At 38.3% G+C, this 23,290-nt stretch overlaps 1 protein-coding gene across 1 annotated transcript in view; it reads right to left on the bottom strand.

Moving 5' to 3' along the window:
• The window catches only part of adcy3a (adenylate cyclase 3a), a 52,843-nt gene extending 33,924 nt beyond the window's left edge, over positions 1 to 18,919 (bottom strand). Inside the window, exons 1-4 of the mRNA XM_088013819.1 lie at positions 16,951 to 18,919; positions 14,508 to 14,657; positions 9,937 to 10,067; positions 517 to 628 (exon numbers count right to left, since the gene is read on the bottom strand). Coding sequence (XP_087869945.1) covers positions 517 to 628; positions 9,937 to 10,067; positions 14,508 to 14,657; positions 16,951 to 17,625 — 1,068 coding nt within the window. The 5' untranslated portion in view covers positions 17,626 to 18,919. The remainder of the gene's footprint in view (positions 1 to 516; positions 629 to 9,936; positions 10,068 to 14,507; positions 14,658 to 16,950) is intronic.
• Between the last annotated feature and the right edge of the window lie 4,371 nt (positions 18,920 to 23,290).

Below are 23,290 nucleotides of genomic sequence, written 5' to 3'. Positions count from 1 at the left end.
GTGCTTTGATTAAAAGTTGCCTTGCTACTATGATAAAGACTGAATATGGATGAATTAAGGCCAATTAATATAAACAATATTGTATAGTGACATTAATTTTTGTAAGTCAAACCGTTAAAGCAATGTGCATCAAAATATGGATTAGTCTGGCTAGAATTTTGGCTAGATAGACTTTCTGCAAGTCAATCAAGCACAGCAATTATTGGGAGTTACATTAAAAAATAATCTAATGTTGCACTCTTATGCTTCCTCTGCCCCTGTAATTAGAAGTTTTACAAACCAGTCAAAGAGGAGCAGGACATATTTGATTAATCAGTGATATTTAATCTGCAAGCAGAAACATAGTATGAGAAAAAAGCACAGCAAATAAAAAAAACATCAGGCTGGCTTTTTTTTTTTTTTTTGAGGTGCACAAAAGTGTAGTACTTTATCTCAATGTAAAGAGAAATTATGGTCTTAAACTGTTTTCTTAAATTAAAATAAATCTCCAAGGTTGTATGAAAGCAGGAAACTCACAGCAGCCAGCTTGTCAAAGCGAGCAAAGAGCTCATTGAGCAGCTTCACCAGCTCCTGGGCACTGCAAGATGACGACAGCTGGGTGAAACCCACAATATCTGCAAACAAAATACTACATGACAACAAGACACACAAGACAGCATGTTACTACAACATGCTGCTCACTTTTTTTACAATTAAAAACATTTATGGCATGATAATACAATATTTAATAATAACTTATGGGATTACTTGTTAAATGAAATAATATTTATAAGTAATCCATCTTCTTCCTATCTAACTCTTTATCACAGATATAAACAGTAAAAAAAAAAGATTCCATTTCATAAGCCACTGGAGTGATGCATTATTGAAACTGAGAAGTACAGCTAAGACATATGGAGCTAAAACAGTCTCAATATTCACAAGTGCACAATGCATTTTTCCACACGCACAGAATTAGATTTATGAATGCACAAAACAACTCAAATGCACAGAATGATTAATTTTTGCACAAACAACATTTACAAATGCACAGAAGGATTAACACTTAAATCTTTGATGCAAACACAAATGCATCTCGACAGGGGTGCTGTCATGAGGTGGCGGTTTGTGAAGGTCAGAATGAACGCAGGAGTCCAGGTTATGAAGAAAGTGATGATGAATTTAATGATGAAAGTAGCTCAAACAGTCCAGATCAGGCAGCACGGCAGAGACAAAAAGCACACAGCTAAATACCGGTAGCAACTGACACAAAGACTGAACATGGAGCAAAGTAGTCTCAGGACTATACAGTTCGACTGAGAACTACTGACGACAACCGACAAGATACATACAACAAGGATCTGACAACAGACAAAGACAACAGGTGGACTTAAATACACTGGGAGGGTGATCAGGGAACGAGACACACCTGGGAAACAATCAAGAGGGAGGACAGGACATCACAGAGACTCATGGGGAACAGGATCACAACAAACACAGAAAAAACCCAAAAATAAACACAGAAAACTCAAATCCTAACAGGCGCGGTATAGGGGGGAAAAGCGATGACAATTCTAGGGGCCCTGACTAACAGGGGGCCCTCCACAATTTAATGATTTATTTTTTGTTCATAGACATAAAAAAAAAAAAAAATCAGGGCCTTGTCAATAACAAAATTGATCATATTGTATTTTCGAAGATCGTTTTTAGCAGTAAAAATTTAATGTTCCCACTCCCAGATCAAAAAACACTCATCCATATTTGCCCTGAACCCCCCTATCTGCATTAAATGGTTCGTTCCTCCTTGAAGCGCTTCAGAGTGAGCTGTTAGCAGCAGACGGTGGGAAACAAGAACGACTGTAGCAGTTACTATGCTGCTAAGAAAAGTTATAAAATCAGGTTTTCAAAAAATAGAGAGAGAGAAAGAGAGAGAGAGAGAGAGAGAAAGAAAGGCAAGAGTAACCCAGTTTTTTTCCAAGAGAGGTAGGCTGTGTGAGATTATCAACCATTTAGCATAGTTAGCTTAGCTACAGACTGCTGTTTGCCTCCATTTCACTAGCATTTAATGAATTAAGGAAAGAAAATACCAACATATTCATATATTTAACTTGTCCCTTGTACCTTTTACCACTTAACAGATGAGTCAGTCAGTCAGCAGCTCTAACCACCGTCCCTCCTGACCCATCCTCTCCTAAGTGAAATTAAAGCTGCAGTAACTTTTATATAAATATTTTTTCACATATTTGTTAAAACTGTCATTATGTTGTGACAGTATGGTATGAGCGGTAACCTTGAAAAATCTATTTACTCTGCCTTCTCCCAGTGGCTAGAAACAACCAGTCAGTGGCAGGAGAGTTTTAGTGCTGTCCATCACCATCTCATGTGGTGCTGCTCATCTTTCCTCCCCCTCGATTTGTGCTGTGCTGCAGCTAGCATAGCACAGAGCTGTGAATGCTCAGTTTAATTAGCATTGCTACCATAGCTATGCTATGTTATGGTAGCTATGGGACCAGCTATGGTAGCATAGTTACCAATGATGGCAGATAAACGATTTTTTGTAATGATAAGTTGTTTTTCCACCATTAGCACATTTAGCAATGAGTGAATGAGGCTCATTGACAGCGCTAAGAGCATCCTACTGGTTCTGATTGGTTGTTTTGATCAGAACGGTGCATTACTTTATCCAGTAATAGTAATTCAGGAAGGAGATGGAGGAGATTGATTGTTTTCACAGATTATCTGTCTCATAACAAACTGCTACGACATGGTGACAGCTTTAACAAATATGGAGAAAACATATTTTTTATTATTTATATATTGCAGCTTGAATAAAATGCAACTACATAGCATTTTTGAGAAGTCTGGATTTTGCTCATTGCTTTTGACTGTTGCTCATGGGGAGAGACATTTCAGTATCTAAAACTAAAAGAAAAAAATTTAAGCAACCTACTTGCATACTGGATGTGGACTGTTGGATTGTGCTAATTATCAGAACTGAATCAAAGAAAGCAAGGCAGATGCAACATTTTAAAATTGTGATGCTTTTTATGGTTTAGATAGACTCAAAAAATTTTAACAGCAGCTCTGCAGAGGGAGGGGCGTGGGGGGGGGTAAACAAATTTTTTTGTCAGGGGGCCCATGATTCCTGGCGGCGCCCCTGGATCTTGATATAAATACTAATTCTGGCCTGTGGGCTTCACTGCATTTGTGTGTGAATTTTGAGATTCTTCCAAGTGGCTCAATCCACAAATGTCTTTTTTTAAACAGGGAATGTTCAGCAACCAGTCAGATACAGACCTTTTGGAATGGGTTAATGTGACTGGCTTATACAAAAGTTACCCAAAGTGGGAAAAAAGTGCATGAATCATCCTCTGCATGTGTGGATCATTCTGCATATTTGTGACTTGTTTTGTGCATTTGTGATGTAATGAAGAGAACTTCAATACTGGGACTATTTTACTTAAGTCACTGTATAGCACTTTAAAAGCACTTTTTGCACTTTATTAACAAGCACTTTATTTAGCACTGCACTTTAAGCAGAGATTTGCACATAAATAACAATTTGCACACGAGAAGATTTAATTGTGTTTCTTGAGTATTTTAGTAATTAGCATGTAGCCTTTTGTTCTGGGCTCTGCACAGCTGCTCCTCATTGAGAAGTGAGCTGGTTGCCTGTGGAGGGAGGATAATTGTTACTCAGAGCTACTGGTGGGTAAAACTGAGCAAATGTTTGTGCATAATCTGTTAGGTGTGGAGTGCTGATATTAAGTGACTCACCTGTCTTTTCTGTGTCCTCTCCAGGGTGTTTGGACAAATACAACCCCAGGGGTCCAGACACCATTTACAGGTTCCGGGAGAGGCCATTGAAAAGTGGGGGGAGGGGGGGATCATATATGGGTTTCTGTGGTGGCTTCATTTGGTGTAAGATAAAACATAAAATATTTATAAAAAGTAAATGGAAATGTTTGTAATTTGGTAAAAGGTATTTTATTTAAATAGATGGAGATTGGTGAATTGAGATCCCCCTGTGAATTGGAAGTGGTTTGGTCCGTCACAGCTGAGACTATTTAAGCCTGCAGTTTCACCTGTGAAATGTGTGTTGATGCTGTGAGAAGAATAAACCCACTGCTGTTTCCACCTGACTCTGCCTCAACTAGTCTTCCTCACTGTAAAATCCAGCCGCAAAAGGCCGCCTTGTTGCATGTGAATATTGAGACTGTTTTAGCTCCATACTATGATTAAGTGCACAAGATTTATAGGCAATATCTCTCAATAGAAGAATGTTTATGTACGGAAGCGCATTGCTATCATGCAGTAAAAAAAATTTTTCGATCGCTATCTCGTTATAACGAGTTACGTATCTCGTTTTAACGACTTACGTATCTCGTTTTAACGACTTACGTATCTCGTTTTAACGAGTTACGTATCTCGTTTTAACGAGTTACGTATCTCGTTATAACGACTTACGTATCTCGTTTTAACGACTTACGTATCTCGAGATACGTAAGTCGTTAAAACGAGATAATTTTAGGTCCAGGAAGTGGCGGTATTATGCTAGGCTAGTACAGTGACTAACATGAATTGGTCAGGTTTCCCTTCATGTTTGGTCTACAACATGTAGAGATACGGATGCTGCTTTGCACTGTGGTTAAAACCATTAACAGCATGCCTACTCTGACAAGATCCTAAACAGAACGGGACTGCACAGAAGGAGACGTCAGTCCGGTCCTCTAGCTGTGGCGGCGTTCCTGACTGGATCGAAGCTGAAGTTGGCTTCCGATTGTAGCTTCTGATTCGGGAAATGGCTAAAGGGAGATTATAACGGAGGCTCAGACGTATTTGATGAACATTTTCTGGTCAGATTTTTTTATTAGAACAGTACACTTGCTGAACAACGGCAACGGCTGTTCGTAACCAAGCAACCGAAATCAACAGAAGGCTAGGTAGTGGCAAAAGACAAAACTAGATCCTGTTAAGCATTCTTCAAAATAAAAGACTTCCTCTCTCCAAAATAAATCATAAATCAGCAAAAGCTGAATGGCCTCCTTTAAGCGTCTTGAGAAACAATCACCTAATGATCCCGATTCATAAATCTCTACTCGGCTTGGCTCCAGCATACTTAAACTTTCTTTAACATAGGTCTGTTAATTCCCATTCTTTACGTTTTTACAATATTTTTCTTTTGCATGTTCCACGTTTCCAAACTGAAAAAGGGAAGCAAGCTTTAGTGTGATGGCTCCTACAGCCTGGAATCAGCTCCAGTCTGAAATAAAGATGTCAAAACTGGTTCCACTGGACTTATTTCGAGCAATTCTTAAAAACAGACGAGATTCTCTTAAACGGTGTCACTGTTTTTAAATTCTTTTCTACTGTTTTACACTTCTGCATATAATTAATTTTATTTTGTAACCAGGTTGCTGTGTGTTGCAGACTTCTACCCTGGTCCCTCTTGAAAATAAGATAAGATGTGTATCTCAACGGGGTTTACCTGATAAAATAAAAAAAATAAAATAAAAAATAAATTATAATATTTGTCAAATATTGGTCAAAGATTTTTAATATTTGTCGACAAACAAGGAGCAAAGAAGAGACACCTCTCCTTTACCATATAGGTGACTTACAATAATGTCTTCTAATGAAGACAAAGAGGGTAGATAAAGATTATTGTGTTGCTTTGATAAAATAAAACTCTGAACTTGAAGATAGTTATAGAAATATTTTGTAGGAATAACATGTTTGTTTTTAATTTCTTCAAGTTACATAAATACCTTCCCAGGAAAAAGATCAGACACTTTAGTTATATCCTTAGCAGTTTAAATCCTGCTCTACATGGATGAACATTACATCGGATAGTTGTTGCATTTCTCCCAAATAATCAAGTGTTTTTAGCCAGATCATCATTGTATTTTTCAGAAATGGGTATTTTGTTTGCTTAATTAACCTTTTCCTGCCTGATGAGTACATGTACAAGTCTATAGCAATAGAGATCAAGTGGGACACAATAGTAAGCCATGCTGGGGGCTGTCTGGCAGTAAAGTAAAACATTGCTGCCCTGATCTGGGTTGAAATAACATAATAGGTTTGATAATTGTTAACACCCTCTGTCATATGGCAGATATAAGAGAAACAGTTTCATTATTGGGCGTTTACCATTTAAGTGAAGTTGGAAAAAGTTATATTTAGCTCCTTAAAGAAGAAGGGGAGTGAGGAAATTGAAACTGATTGGAAAACATATAAGAATTTTGGTAATATTGTAATTTTTATAATATTGATGTGACCAATTAAGGAGATGGGTAGCATCTTTAACTATTAAACTTTTAAAGCTAACATACTTAGACACTTCCGACCTGGAATAGATTATTCATCTCTGATGCTACGTTGCATCACTATAAATTGGAATCTGAAAAGTTGTTGGCATTATTATCCCAGCTGATGGATCCTTGTAAGCCACACAAAAAGGCAGGTGCTCTAGGACAAAAAAGTGAAAGAAAACAGAAGGTTAAAATAATAACAAATATTGTAAATGTGATAGGAGTTTATTTCTAATGCACTCCAGATGCAAAAATATTTTTAAATCTCTCATTACTGAGGTTTCAATTCAGATAAAGATTTCACAAATCACAAACTAGGTTTGAAATATTCTGCCATTAGCGTAGATTAGAATAATCTACTCCAGATTTGAAGTGTCGATGTATGTTCGTTTTTAAAGCATAACAAATGATTTCTTAACATTTATATGTTAAATATAATTTCCAGTTACTTATTTACAGTCATATGTCAAGTCATATGTTAAGTATAATTTACATGATAATTATTATTCACCGAATTTAACTTGATTGTACACAATTCCAAAAGGTGACGTGAAAAATAATTAAATTCAAAGCTTTGTGTATGATTTATTTTGGAGAGAGGAAGTCTTTTATTTTGAAGAATGCTTAACAGGATCTAGTTTTGTCTTTTGCCACTACCTAGCCTTCTGTTGATTTCGGTTGCTTGGTTACGAACAGCCGTTGCTGTTGTTCAGCAAGTGTACTGTTCTAATAAAAAATCTGACCAGAAAATGTTCATCAAATACATCTGAGCCTCCGTTATAATCTCCCTTTAGCCATTTCCCGAATCAGAAGCTACAATCGGAAGCCAACTTCAGCTTCGATCCAGTCAGGAACGCCGCCACAGCTAGAGGACCGGACTGACGTCTCCTTCTGTGCAGTCCCGTTCTGTTTAGGATCTTGTCAGAGTAGGCATGCTGTTAATGGTTTTAACCACAGTGCAAAGCAGCATCCGTATCTCTACATGTTGTAGACCAAACATGAAGGGAAACCTGACCAATTCATGTTAGTCACTGTACTAGCCTAGCATAATACCGCCACTTCCTGGACCTAAAATTATCTCGTTTTAACGACTTACGTATCTCGTTATAACGAGATACGTAAGTCGTTAAAACGAGATACGTAAGTCGTTATAACGAGATACGTAACTCGTTAAAACGAGATACGTAACTCGTTATAACGAGATACGTAAGTCGTTAAAACGAGATACGTAACTCGTTAAAACGAGATACGTAACTCGTTATAACGAGATACGTAAGTCGTTAAAACGAGATACGTAACTCGTTATAACGAGATACGTAAGTCGTTAAAACGAGATACGTAAGTCGTTAAAACGAGATACGTAACTCGTTATAACGAGATACGTAAGTCGTTAAAACGAGATACGTAAGTCGTTAAAACGAGATACGTAACTCGTTAAAACGAGATACGTAACTCGTTATAACGAGATACGTAACTCGTTAAAACGAGATACGTAAGTCGTTAAAACGAGATACGTAACTCGTTATAACGAGATAGCGATCGAAAAAAATTTTTTACTGCATGATAGCAATGCGCTTCCGTATTTATGCCTCTAAATAATTTACTCATGAAAAAGCAACTGAAACTAATTACTACCCTAGGTCTGTTGCATGAATGTGGAAATAATAGCAAAGTTTAAAAATAAATTGCAATTTGTATACTTAAATTAAAGGTTGAATCATTGAACTGACACAAGTCAATATGTACAGTAGGTCTATTCCATCAAGGGACCTGCAGTAGTTGTTAAAATATTAACATAATAGCTACACATTAGCAATTTTGTATTGCAGGACACATGGTTGGTACTGAATACATGCTGAGAAAGGTTCACAAAATTTTGACTTTTCATTACTTTATCAGCTGCCCTTGGTTTTATAGATAGTAAACCCTAATAGCGTCTAGCAAGACACTGGAAGTACTGCCAGTCAGAAGAACATGATTACCAGATTCCATTTATTGTTATCGCTACTGCAAATAGCTTTTTACCAATTGAGTTTTTTTCCCCTTTTCCTCTAGGAAGAAAATTAATGCTTGATTTTTAAAAATAAACAGAGTATATTATGTGCAAACAAGGGCTTCAACTTTACCATTTCACTTCCCCAAAATGCTATGAGTTTCATATTGTACTCTATTAAGCTCTGCCAACTGGGAGATGGTAGAAGAGTCACCCCTGGCTGGCAGGATGTACCACAGTGTTACAGGCATTCATGATGTCAAGCTGCCATGTGTACATGAGAAAAAGACAGTAAAGAAGACGCAAGATCACATCTATGATTAAATCAGCATTCATAAAATAATTGTTGAGAAAAAATGTAGCCACTTTTTTTCTTTGGGCTTCAACTTATAGATATTGAGTAACTGAATTTGATTAATTTATGTGTGTTAACTAGCTCCACCATTCTATGACCAGAATATCAAAACAGCTAAAATGAGCAGTAGTATGTCATTTTATTGTTTTAAGTTTCCAAACAATTTCCAAGTTTAGTTTATTAACTAAGTCAGTAACATTGAATCAAGACTGCTCAGTCTGTGAGATTCTCAACAGAAAAAAGTGCAAATGATTCCCTGACAGGTACATTTTTAGTCTAACAGAAAAACTTTGTAAAAAGTTTGTAAAAAATAATTTCCAACTTCTTCAGTTTGTTTTTCAAAAGGTACATAGTTTTTAAAACATTTTTTGTGCAAAATTTGCAATTATATTACTTATATTCCAGTTTGTCAGAGGAGATGAAATGTGCATAACATTTTACATTCACAGTAAATAGGCTTCATATTTCTGAGAGCTACAGTTACTTGCTTACGAAGATGTAGCCAGACTAAGAGATTGTTTTTTTGCTTGTTTGAAATATAACACAAAACTTGTAATAATACAATATAGTTGTAATTTTATTAGAATTCTACACCACATTTGTGATAAAATGAGGAATATTGAGGGTCTTGTGAAGTTATAGTTGGTATTGGTTTTACAAATAAGGAAATACTTCATCTTTTAAAACACCAGAATAAAATCATCAGCCAAATGATTGTTTAAACTACTTTTTATTTCAAAGAACCAGACTTGCTGAGCTGGTCATGTCAGATCTTGATAACTATCAAACTTTTTTTTAATTAAAATTACATTTTTTTTCTCATCTTTTGACTGTGACGACTTTGTAGTATATCTGTTCTCGTAATATTATGACTTTATTCTTGTAGTTAAAAAAATATATTAGTCTGGCCCTAAAACTCCATCATGCTTGCTTTACTAACCTCTGCCATGATTTTTCTTTTCACTGTCACAAACTTCTCCATCTCTTCTCTATGGCGGTGGATGTGTTTCAAAACATCTGCGCTTCTACCCTCAGCTCTGAACCAGTATTTCAGTGTAGACTACCTCTTCTACTGGCTTGAACAGGCAGCCTGTTGATTGATTTGAACACTGCTGCCACCTAGTGACTGGAGGTTTGTTTATCAGTCAAGCATGAGAAAAGAGGACAACTATAAAGTCCTGCTTCTGACGCCCATAGTCATGATGCTCAGCCCCCCAGCCCGCTGCCCCAGGGGGCGCACCCCACTATTTCAGAAGTACTGCTTTAGACAGACTTACCGCAACATACAGCCAAGTTACCTGACATTTTCATGCCTGTACATGTACATGGTGTTGAACTGTTGCATCTCTTTTTGACTGGGCTCCTTCTTCATATCCTGAAGCATCTCATCAGCTATATGCTTGGGAAGAATGGAGAGCAGGAGACGTTCCTGTAGAGCACATGACAATAAATCACAGACATGAACCATACTTGTGACTGAACACATACTTTGATTTACTTTGACATTCCATGCTTTCTCTTTATTCTCTACATACTCTATAATGTATTTATAATGTGTAAAAAGCACAATAAACTTGAAAACAACTATCTTCCAGGATCCAGGGTTGATTAGATTTTCAAGTTTCTTTATTTTTATCCTCAGCCTTAGTTTCTGTCTTTAGATTGAACATAGGTTTAGTTCTGTGTGTGTAGTTTCATCTTTGTATTTAGTTTATATTTTACTACAGTTAGATTTATGTTTTGCCTGTTTCCTAGTTAATGTTTTCTCCTCCTGTGTCAGTACCCCCACTCTCTCACTCTCCCTGTCTGGTCTCCACCCTCAGCTGCAGCCTCTTCCCAATCAGCCACCAGTGCTCCGTCCAGTAATCATGCTCCCAGTTTATAAGCTTTTTACTTTCTGACAGTCCACTTCTGAAGAAATGTCTTCTTCTGGACCTGAGTTTCTCAAATTCATGGATGGAATGAATCAACAAGTTATCAAAGCTACTTCTTTTCTTAGTGCTCACAAAGCAGACTTTACTCCATCAAAACCAACTGGCTCTGATTACCCAGAGCATCCACCACTCTGTGTATCAGAGATCGGAGATTTCAGACAGTAGCTTTGCACCTGTCTTCCTCTAGAATGGGCCATTTTAACTCTTTCAAATATCTGAGAATTGAGGTAAAAACCCATACACAAACTCTGACGCTAACTTTGTACAAAAGCTCAACATGTGTAAAAATTTCTTCATTGACTTTAATGAGCTTTTATCTTTTATATGCATTGATAGTGACTGTTTAACAATTGTGGGAGATTTCAACATCCATGTTGACAAGTCTGAAGACAGAGGGGCAACAAAGCTGTGTGACATACTTGAAAATTTTGGTCTAAATCAGCTTGTTAAATAAACACACAATTGAGGTCACACACTGGACCTGGATATCAGTAAGGGTGTGAATATTTCCAATATCTGTAACTGATTGTCGCCCTGTCTGACAAAGATGCTCCTCCCGGTGGGACGTGCCCTTAACACCTCACCAGGGAGGTGTCCAGGAGGCATCCTTACCAGATGCCCGAGCCACCTCAACTGGCTCCTCTCGACGTGGAGGAGCAGTGATTCTACTCTGAGTCCCTACCGGATGACCGAGCTTCTCACCCTATCTCTGAGGGAGATCTCAGCCACCCTACGGAGGAAACCCAGTTCGGCAGCTTTTATCCGTGATCTCAATCTTTTGGTCATGACCCAAAGCTCATGACCATAGATGAGGGTGGGAACGTAGATCGACCGGTAAATCGAGAGCTTCGCTTTTTGGCTCAGCTCTGTCTTCACCAAGATGGACCGGTACAGGGCCCGTTTCACTGCAGACGCTGCACCAATCCTTAGCCAATCAGCTACTATCATAAAACACTCTTTCACAGACAACACAGCAGAAACATTTAATCAAATCTACTCTTCTTCCTCGCCTTTAAGCTGTAACCATGTAGATGAGTTGGTAGATAATTTACATTCTAAAATTTCAGGTACCATTGATTTCACTGCTCCCACTGAAATGAAGGTTGTGTCTGGTAGGAACAAGTTTCCATGGAGAAATGCACAAACAGTTAGATCTGGAAGACAACTTTGCCGTAGGACCGAACGTAAATGGTGTAAAACTCAACTTCACGTTTATTATGAGATCTATAAAGAAAGACTGCATAGCTATCACTCAACACTAAAACATGCAAGGGAACTGTTCTTTGCTGAAATCATAAAACAAAAACCTTAATGATGGTTGAGCTTTATTTGCAGCACTTGACAGGCTCTTAAGACTTGAGTAGGACTCTCTGGTCCAGTATGCAACTGGTTCAAATCTTACATAAAGAACTGGGATTTCTTTGTTTCAATAGGAAACTTCTCATTGAAGCGGACAGAAGTCAGATGTGGGGTACCCCAAGGTTCAATCCTAGGACCATTCTAATTCAATATTTATATGCTCCCAATAGCTCAGGTTATAACAGTAAATAGGATTTGTTACCATAACTACACAGATGATATACAGCTTTACATTACGATGTCACAAGGAGACTCTGAACCCATCCAATCACTGAACAGATGCTTAGAACAGATAAATGTGTGGATCTGCCATAACGTTCTCCAGCTGAACAGAAACAAAACTGAAGTTATTATTAAGGAGGTTATTATCTTTGGACCTAAAGAGAAACGATGTAGAGTCAACACACAACTTCAGTTATTACAGTTAGAAACCAGCGATCAGCCCGAAACCTGGGAGTAGTGATGGACTCTGACCTGAACGTTCAGAACCACAAAGACAGTTACAAAGTTGGCCTTCTATCACCTGAAGAACATCTCCAGGATTAGTGTCTCAGCAAGATCTAGAGAAACTCATCCATGTGTTTCTTTAGTCGCTTGATTACTGCAACAGTGTCTCCACAGGTCTGACTAAAAAAATCAATCCTCCAGGTCCATTTGATCCAGAACGCTGCTGTTCATATTCTACTAAAACCAGAAAGATAGAGCACATCACCCAAGGTAAAAAGTCAATACACTGGCTCCCTGGACCTCAGAGAACATACTTTGAGATACTGTTGGTTTATAAATCACTGAACGGCTTAGCACCACAATACATTAAAGACATGCTGATGTTGTATCAACCTTCCAGACTCCTCAAGTCTTCTGGTTTCTGATCTGCATGTAGTGTTTCAGTTGTTGACTGTGTGTTTCTATGACTTTGTATTTTTGTGTTTTTATGACATAAAGCGGGCTGCACATTGGTGCAGTTGGTAGAGCTGTTGCCTTGCAGCAAGAAGGTTCTGGGTTCAATTCCCAGTCCAGGTCTTTCTGCATGGAGTTTGCACGTGTTCTCCCTGTGCATGGTGGGTTCTCTCCAGGTACTCCGGCTTCATCCCACAGTCCAAAACCATGACTGTGATGTTAATTGGTCTCTCCAAATTCTCCCTAGGTGTGAGTGTGTGTGCATGGTTATTTGTCCTGTCTGTCTCTGTGTTGCCCTACGACAGTCTAGCGACCTGTCCAGGGTGTACCCCGTCTCTCAAAAATGTTTCTTTCAGAATGGGCCCGGAATGTTAGCTGGAGATAGGCACCAGCACCCCCCTGACCCCACCAGGGACAAGGGTGTTAGAAAATGGATGGATGGATGACATAAAGCGCTTTGTTGCTGAAATGTGCTATACAAATACAACTTGATTTGATTTTGATTTGACTGTCCCACTTATTACAGTAAAATATTTACAATAGAGCCCTTGCAGAATGAGGTCACGTGCACAAGATCCTGCCCCCTCCCCCTTTAAGTGTAAGCAGTGCTTACACTTAAATGTCTACACTAATTGTCAACACTATGATAACAAGATAACAAGGTCAGGAAAAACTTTTAATTAAGAAAAAATAGCAAGGGAGAGGGAAGTAGTGGACAACCGTAGCATGTAGATGTGAGGTGAAATTCTGTGTGTTTAAACAAAAAAAGGCGACCCACACACAAACTCTGACAGATCATCAGCAGAGCAGGTGTTTAAATGAGCTAATCATCTAGTTAGACTAGCTAATAGCAGCTAACTAGATAATAAATAATCTACCACAAAGATTACTTATTAATGATGCAAAATAAACATCAAGCCTAAAAACATAATACTGAATGTTCTGTTCTTTGTGTAGGAAATTTTTAAGTCTGTGAGGATTTGAGTTTTCTGTGTGTTTATTTTTGGTTTCCTTGTCCAGTGAGTCTCTGTGTTGTCCTGTTCTCCCCTTGATTGTTTCCCAGCTGTGTCTAGTTTCCCTGATTACCTCCAGTGTATTTAAGTCCACCTGTTGTCTCTGTCTCTTGTAGGGGTCCTTGTCTAATGACAGATGTCGTCGTGTCAACGCTGTTGTTCCTGTCTGTGTGCCTAAGGCTCCAGTTTCCCTGTGTTGCCAGTGTTTGGATTTTGTTTCTCAGATTCATCATTAAACCTATCATCTTCTAATTATGTCAACCTGGGCTTGTTGCGTTCATCCTCACCATCACCAACCGCAAATCATGACAAAGTTTTTTTTGGCATTGAATCTTGATACTTTAGTGGCGTTGTTGTCAATCAGTTGCTATGGCAACAAGTCTGTGTGTATTGTAGCCGACACAGGGAACAACAAAAATACGAGAGGTTTTGAATCATTCTTCAAAAGTTTTTCCGAGTTATTTTTCCCATTGCTGTGGCGCTGCACTGAATTAATAATACCAACATCTTCAGTTTCATTTTGCTAACAAAATTATTGTACCACAGCAGCCTGGCTATGGATGGCATGTAAAACAACAGTCTTTTTTCCCTCCAGTGTTGTGCCCATATGCAAAATTTCCAGAGGTAAATGATAGCATGCAAGGTGTCTATAGGTCTTCTGACCTGTTGCTGGCTTTGCTCTTCTAGGTTAAGTTTAACTTCCAGTGACTGTCTTGCTTCCAGAAAAGCCTTTCGATGCTTCCGGTCAGCCATGTAGTACGATGTGACACCCACGGTGATGGCACAAATATAGATCACAATGTTGGCCAGTAGCTTGAAAACAAACATGAAGAGAGATTCAAAATTAGAACTCAGGGTTAGATGAGGATATACATCTATTTATGAACTATTTGACTACAAGAAGCCCTATACATAGTTCCCACAAGTCTGAACCAGAAGTGATCCACACTGTCTTAGTATATACCAAGACCATTTGTTTGCACAATGCGTAGCAGACCCATGGCTTCGAGACCAACAAAAAAGAAAATATCTGGACACAACCGATGTGCATAAACAAAGCTGTTGCTTTCAGGAGGGACCCATATGAGATAGAGAAGTACAGTATGTCAGTCAATGTGGCGAGGCTCCCTCCAATCTCATGTTACAAGATAGTTAACTAACTAGTGAACAGGGTATTAATGCTATAATCTGTGTTAAATCTGTCTATAACATTTTTAATCCTGGGCAGATTACAAAAAATAAATAAATGCATTTTCAAAATTGATGGGGACAAACAGCAGAGATGTACATGCAATCACCGTGATCATGAATATCATTAATATCTGCTTTCAAGGATTTTTATTTATTCTTAAATTTCCATAGTGGAGTATTTAAAAACAAAAAAAACAAGAATTGGTTGCTTATTTTGGGGATTTTTTTCTAATTAATTGGACATAGTTGCATACATACGTAGTTGCCTACAAATAAATAAGGAAACATTATGTCCACATTTTTGAAGCTATCAGCAAGTTTTTGCCAGAGATTTCTTGCCACAGTTGACACCAGAGCTGACTGGGAGCGAAGACAACAACAATGGTGACTCCTGAAGCAGCTGGAAAAACTCTGAAGGTCAGCAGTTCATAGACTGTGGACAAGTGTTGTTTCTTCTTTAAACAGTGTTTAATGGCAATACTTTCAATGGTTAAACTGTAATGGTATAAAGTTCACAAATAAGTTTAAGATTTAGCTATGTTTAATTACGGCGTGGACAGCTGAGTGGAAAATTCACAGATCACACTTTACTCTTGAAAATGTCTAAATGAAATGTTGTTAAAACAAATACTGTTTCTCTCTAATCTTAGTGACCAAATGGTGATTCACACTAAAACAAATCATTTGAGATTTAAGAAACACCTTGGGCTGCCTCTGGATCAATTCCCAACTTTACCAACTTGTTTCCAGATTTACTACCTGGCTTTTCCCATTGTTAGACCACACATTTATAATTTTTTGTTCCAGTTTATTTCAAATTATTAATGTGTCTATTACACAATCACATTTTCATCAAGAAGATGAATATATGTGGGCTTGTGCTTGTTAACCAAGTTTTGTTTGTCTCCAAAACCACCTCAGCCATCTGGCCCCGTTTCAGAAAGCGGGGTAAGTGCCAACTCAGAGTAAGTTCAAGGGTAGGGATGTGCAGACCCTGGGTTTTCAGTTTCAGAAACCCAGGCGAATCCAGTTACTACTACAACTTACACTGTGAGCCAAGACAGAGTGTTGGTTCACTCCTCACCTCTGTGTATGACTAATTAGTTTCTTGATCACTCCTTTAGAAAAAACACAGACATAAAATAAAGCGTACCACAGCACTGGGAACTCCACCGAGTTAGAGTTGAATAGCTCTGGCCCCCAAGAAACTGTGGCAAATGTTCCTTATTTTTATTTCTGAAAGATGACAACTCTACCACCTCTCTCCCATGTCTCCACCTAAATATGTTCTTTCCAGCCAGACATTTTCTGCTAGATTGTATAATGCCTGAGAGCCTGTCTAGGGTTTCTTCTTGCCTTGCCTTGACCTATTGTTTATGACCATGGCCCATTTCTGACCTCGACTAAGGACTATGTCTTGGGATACTTCTGCCACTTTTGAATCTGGTTACTCAAACTGGACAGAGCTTCTGGAAATAGGCACCAGCATCCCCACAACCCTGCATGGAAAAGCTGGTGTAGGCCATGTTTGTCTGTCACAAACATGTAACTAAATCTAGACGTCACAAATTATAAGCTCCACATTTTAAGTACAGTCACAGAAATTACAGAAGAACACTAGTTATTTCTGTCCAAAAGTTCATTCCTGTCTATCACTGAAGAACATTTATTAACCCAGGTTAGCTTACGACAGTATTTCTCAATTCCTGTCCTCGAGGACAACTGCCTTGCATGTTTTAGGTGTTCCCTCTGCATGCAATCAAGTGCATGGAGAGGAGGTCATGCAATCATTTGAGTCAATTGTTCTACAACAGAGACACATCTAAAACAATTACATAAGAACATAAGAGCCACAATAGAGAAACACTAGTGTGAGACAATCTCACTGACCCAACTTCCCCCCCTCAAGTGTTACCTGTCTGGCGAGCGCTGAGCCCTGGATGTTCTCCTGCTGCTGCTGAGCAATGGTGACTCCAAGAACCAGGGTGTGAACCCCACAGGATACAGTAGTGATGAGCACAATGGGTGTTAGTCTCAAAGGCAGAGTAAGGAAAAAAGAAAAGCTGAAGAAGGCCTGCCAACCCACTGTGTCACTAGCCTGGTGGAAACGAGCATAATTTAGACCCAAGTGGCAAAATATCTGTAATGCGATAAGGACCCAGAGGGAATAGGGCACAAAACGTCTTGAGATCCGGTCTGGTAACAACCCAAAGCGGCACAGCAGGTAGAGAAGAATATCTCCTGCCAATCCCACAGTTGCCACAGAAACAGATGCAAGTTTTTCAGAGGTATAAACCACTGCACACATGATGAGGATGTAACTATCAAAAAGAGCAGCAAACACAACCAGCACCAAAAGTGTTTCATGTCTCTGCCTTCTGAAGTAGGTCTGGTAGAGATTCTCCAACGACTCTGGTGCAAATGTCAGGCGCATAAACCGTGGCAGGCAAAGGCAGGATCCAGAATTTCGAACTGTAACCTCGTGTGTTCGCCCAACAGCCTGCCCCGGATCAGAGGGCAATGTCACAGAGCAGTCTGCCGAATACTCCACAGAGTACTCTGGTTCAGAAAAAGCTTGATTGCGAGGCATGGTGAAAACTGAACCAAAATTTTCAGTCTTGTTTTAATCAAAGAATATAAGGCATGTTGTCCTGCAGCAGTGGATTAATATAAAAATAATGTTCAAATGTATCACTTTTCTCTTTGCAGAGTGGTCTTGATTCTTCTGAGCACACACAATCGAGTGTTCTCATAGCTTACAGAACTGGACAGATGTATTCTTTCATCACAGCACTGATGTCCCCTTAGTCCAATGCAGTCAATCAATGTTCTGTCACCAGCACAGGGTAGTTCTATCGTTTATCAGAAAGATGAATCAATACTGATTAGATGCTTCAAAATTCATTAACAATATGTGACTTTCTGCTATATTCCATATTTGTCTATTTTTTAAGAATTTGTTTCTTCATCATTTCTCTGAATTGAATAGTGTTTCCTTCTTCATCTTTCCATGCCTGAATACAGATAGACAGAAAGTTTAGCACATAGATATTTATACCCATCCAATAATAGCTGTAGCATAGATTATGTCCACAGATAGATAGATAGATAGATAGATAGATAGATAGATAGATAGATAGATAGATAGATAGATAGATAGATAGATAGATAGAATAAAGTATCTGTCTTGCAAGTGATTTTATATATATATAGACAACATGTGGATGTTGGCCTGCATAGCAACATGTTTGCTCCCTCACACAGGTATGTTGTGGAAGCACGTCTAAAATCTAACATCCTAATCTTACATACCTACAGCCTATACATTACTTTTTTTCACTGCTTATCGACAGGCAACCTCATCTTCGGTTGCAAAAGCCTCAATTAAAACATGTACATATTACACACACTCCTCTGACTAGGATTTTTCCTTCATCCCCTTATTCTCCAATCCTTATTCCCTGTTTCCATGAACCTAGCATGCAGGACACATTTCATTTCTATAAGCTGTTCTGGATGTTTGGGAAATTATGTACATCATATGTCCTCCTACTTCCACTTACCTTCAGTAACGCCAGATTATGTCTCATTGTTTGTGCTAAATATAATTACCATTAGAATAACGAGGCTTCTCGCAGTCCTCTTGAAATGCTGCAGTTTACAATAACACAGCCATACGGAGGGAATATTTTTCATCAAAATAAATAACCCAGTGAGAGAAAATAAACGTAAAAGAGACGTAAAAGAGAGAGTCACCCTGACTTAGCACCGCATCTGTGTTCTCAGCAGAAAACGGAAAACCAAAAGCAATCAAAGATGTACATGATGATGTCGCCTTGACTACTGCTGTTGATACGAACGATGCGGCAATACCATCGCCATCTTGGTACGGGTTAGAGGGCTCCTCCCTCTAACATGACGTCCTAGTCACTCGGAAATGTAAATTCAAACACTCATATTTAATATATTTAAATATGTTCTGATGAGGCCCATTTGTCAGATTAAAAGTGCTTTAACTTTAAGTGAAATATAATTAAAAGGAATAAAGTCGTTAAAAGGCCAGTCTATATGTAATGACTTAGTGAATTGATTTACTGAACGAACTTTTCAAATTCTAAATTACTTAATGCATCGGTATATATACATCCATATTCAATAAACTTATCTTACTGACAAATTAATTCATGTCATGATTTACTACATATATTTAGTACAGAGACAGTGATGATGTTGAGCCTTTATTTTTGATAAGGATCATTTTCTACATACATTTTTTTCTGCTAAAGTTGTGACATTTAAAATTACATTACACCAAAACAATAAACTTCTGCACTATGGTGCATCAGAAAAGTATTCACAGCACATCACTTTTTTTCACATCTGAACTACGTTACAGATATTAATTTCAAACTGTAATAAATACCTCTATTTATTACCATATCTAAACCATATCTTCTAAGCATAGAAGACTCTTTGGTACCTGAGCCTTGTCATCTTTCCTGTTGACAACTGGTTCTTTCTCCAGGTGCTCAGCACTTAGATGTAGTTCAGACAGGGTTTCTCTTAACAGCTTTCGATGCGACAAAAACAGCAACAAGGTGTTACACTTGAGAAGCCACTAGCAGCCTTCTTAAGGCTAAGTCATAAAGAAAAGTAGTTAAAAAGCCTCTCTACTGGACTATCTTGTCCATCTTGAGTAAAATTCATCACCACTATTTTGACCTCAGGATCTTGAAATGTCTTTCAAGATCTCAGGGATTTTTAGCCATCTGTTCTCGGGTTCACACAAGAAATCTGGACCAGAAAGCCATTCATCAGATGTTTAGTGTCTGACCTCTGCACCCCTACAGGTTAAATCTGCATGGTTTCTTGAAGTATTTACATACATTCATTAAGATGCGTTGCACAGTTTATACATATCTGACTCTCAGTTTGCTACAAAGATTTTGAATCTAGAAGTATAATTTTTACAGTACTTCAAAACAGAAGGGCTGTCTGTCCAAAAGACATGCTTGCAGGGTTAGGGGTAGACAGGTCCATTTGTAACTCCTTCCTCAATAACTTGTGCATCCTGCTAGCAACCACTGCAGCAGTCAGCTCTTTACAAGGAATAGTGACAGGCTTCAGAGAAGCTACATGTGCCGCACACATCACAAAACAATGAGATGCCTGCTAATCATGACCAAAATTGGAAGAAATTATTGTATTTTATTTGTCCATTGCAAGCACAATAAAAATTCAGTATTTTCTCTTTTTTTTAAATGAAAACTTACATTTAAAGAAAACCCTATTAAGGTGCCCTTGCTCACATGGATATATTATTCAGAGGGACTCCACATATCTCAATGAGAGCTAATACTCTCTCCGCGAACAAAATTGCTTTAATATTTCTAGTAAGTGATTACATCTGCTACTGAAGTTTGGGCTATTTTCTCCTGTCATTATCCACTTCACCTGTATGAATACATACAGGCCATTAATGGATCACTAATCTTAATTTCGTAGCTTAACTAATTTTATCACGCCGTGATAAAAAGTTGTAGTACACTAAACAATATGTTAGCTGTTGTTAAAACAGCAAGACAAATATGTTTAACTATGGCAACCCGTGACAATTTAGAGGCCGCCTGACTCTTTCTACTTACTATATATGAGGGAGAGGTGGACCTGGAGGGATACACCTCCTCTGTTCTAGGCTTCATCTCTAAGTGTGCTGGTAATGTCACCACCAACTGGACAGTACGTTATCCAAACCAGAAACCCTGGCTGAATGCCGAGGTGAGAGCTCTGCTGAAAGCTAGGGATGCTGCTTTAGGAAAGAACTGACTGCAGGCATTGTGAGGGAGGGCCAGAGCCACATACACCCAGAAAATTCAAGGCCACTTCACCACCAACGACTCCCGGTGGATGTGGAAGGGCATCAAGAACACAACAGACTACAACATCAGGGATGCACAATGCCCAAGGGACCTCTCACTGACAGATGCACTCAATAAGTTTGATGCCTTCTTTATGGATCCTAACACCACCATCAGCACCAGACTTATACCACCACCTAGTGACACACCTCTCTGTGTGACCACAGCAGATGTGAGGCCTTCAACGCCATCCCTGCTGCAAAAGCTCTTGATTCAGTTTCACAAAAGAGGTAACACATAACTTACCATGGTAATTTATTCTGTGAAGCTAGCCTGCTCCAGACCAGGCTAACGGCCAGGCTTAAGTTAAACCTGGAGCCTTATCTGTTCAGTCTGCGCTCACACTGATCAGAAATGTATGTGTTTTGTCCGTGATTTTGTTTTCTTATTAGTTTTAGTCTTTCTTGTCACCAAAAAAATACTAGTATTCACTCAAGTACTTTTATTATTTTAAGATTGTGATGGTAATAACTACCATTATCCATTTCAGAATGACCCACATTGGCTCTGTTACTGTTAAATTGTGTTTCTGAAGACCACTGTTTGGCAGAAAGGCCTTTAATAGACCATTGTAGAGTTGACAGTATTTGAAAAATTGGATTGGTCATAAACAAAGATATTGGGTAACACTTTATTTGAAGGGGGTGAATAAGACTGTCATGACACCATTATAAACATGACATAACACCTGTCATGAACATGAATAAGCCTTTATGAATATTTATGACTGTTGTCATAAAGCGTCATTCGGTAAATTATGACACTTTTAATACAAAGTTGACATTATTCAAAATGTCTTTGTTATGACAACTTGACATTAACCAGGAAATCATTACTGATATAAATTTGTTATAAAAGTATTACTGATTGCACTTTAAAAATTAGGTAACTTTATGTTATTAAAGGTAAAGTTTAAACAGTAATGATTTCCTGGTTAATGTCAAGTTGTCATAACAAAGACATTTTGAATAATGTCAACTTTGTATTAAAAGTGTCATGATTTACCAAATGACACTTTATGACAACAGTCATAAACATTCATGAAGGCTTATTCATGTTCATGACAGGTGTTATGTCATGTTTATGACAGTGTCATGACAGTCTTATTCACCCCCCTTCAAATAAAGTGTTACCAGATATTGTAATCAAATCAAGCCACTGAAGTATAACTAAAGTATATGTAGGACAGTGCTTTAAATATGTCAGTGCATGTCACCAAAATGTTAGATTTTTTTCTTTGGGTTGTGGAAGTTGGTAAAGTGTGTCTGTTGAAGAACTCTGTACTTGGTGTCTGTTACTGTGCGTTGGCAGTACAAAGGTCAGTATTTGCTGTGAATTCTGAAGACAAGCAATACTGACTGCCAGCCCCTCACTGTAGCCAAGTGTTACTTTTAATGTCCAAGTAGTTAGTTTGGTATCATTTTGTCTTTTTCTTCTATTTTTTAGTATATGCTATATTTGTAAACAAAAACAAAAAAAACTGCGTTGATGAGACTTATGTTGACACGCAGTATTTGCTGTGAATTCTGAAGACGAAGCTGCTGCGCTGTCCAAATAGACGGTCTGAACCACGATCTCAACCGCCGTGTGTGTCCGATTCCTGCCTCAAGTTTTCTTCCGACAAAAAAAAACCCTTAAAGAAAACACAATGCAGAGTCTAAGAAACAGCGAGGTGTCATCTCACACGGACAGGGTTGCATATACTTTAGTTATATGCTGAAACTAAAATTAATTTGTAAAAGTTATTTTAAGTGAAAATTCGCAAAAAAACAATGAAAACAAGCGCTTACATGATAAACATTCCTTTTGTCTTTGTTAAGCGGGCTGCTAATAAGATACATTTTATAAGGCTATCTTTATAACCTGTCGTGTTTTGATATCGGTGTTTTATCTGCTGCCTTCGCGCTGACAGTTAAGACATTTTTGCTTCAAACCAAATGCATCACAATTCAAACGACTGTTGCTTTTATCCAGCTTTCGCTGTTTTTGTGTTCAATAAAAACTGAACAGAAAATGTTTAGTGAAGACATCTGAGCCTCCATTATAATTGCAGAAGCTTTTTCTATGCAACAGTGTTCTCATATGAATAAACTGAAATCAGAGGTAATATTCTTACAGGAAACGCATATTTGCACCAAAGGCATTCCCAAATTACAGAGAGGTTTGGTGTCACAGGTCTACCACTCTCAATTAAAAACATTGTGGTTCAGCCATTTTAATTGGGCTCAACAGCCTGATAAAGAAGGCTGGTTCAGTTCTGATTCAGTTCTGGTTCAGTTCTTCAGATTTAGTGCAGTACAGAGTGCTGGAGAAAATCTTTCCTGCCAACAGCCATCA

Source organism: Poecilia mexicana, unplaced genomic scaffold, assembly GCF_051168715.1.
Source record: "Poecilia mexicana isolate PSO_F unplaced genomic scaffold, ASM5116871v1 scaffold_16, whole genome shotgun sequence".
NCBI classification, from domain to species: Eukaryota; Metazoa; Chordata; class Actinopteri; order Cyprinodontiformes; family Poeciliidae; genus Poecilia; species Poecilia mexicana.
This window is presented reverse-complemented; position numbering and strand designations above follow the sequence as displayed.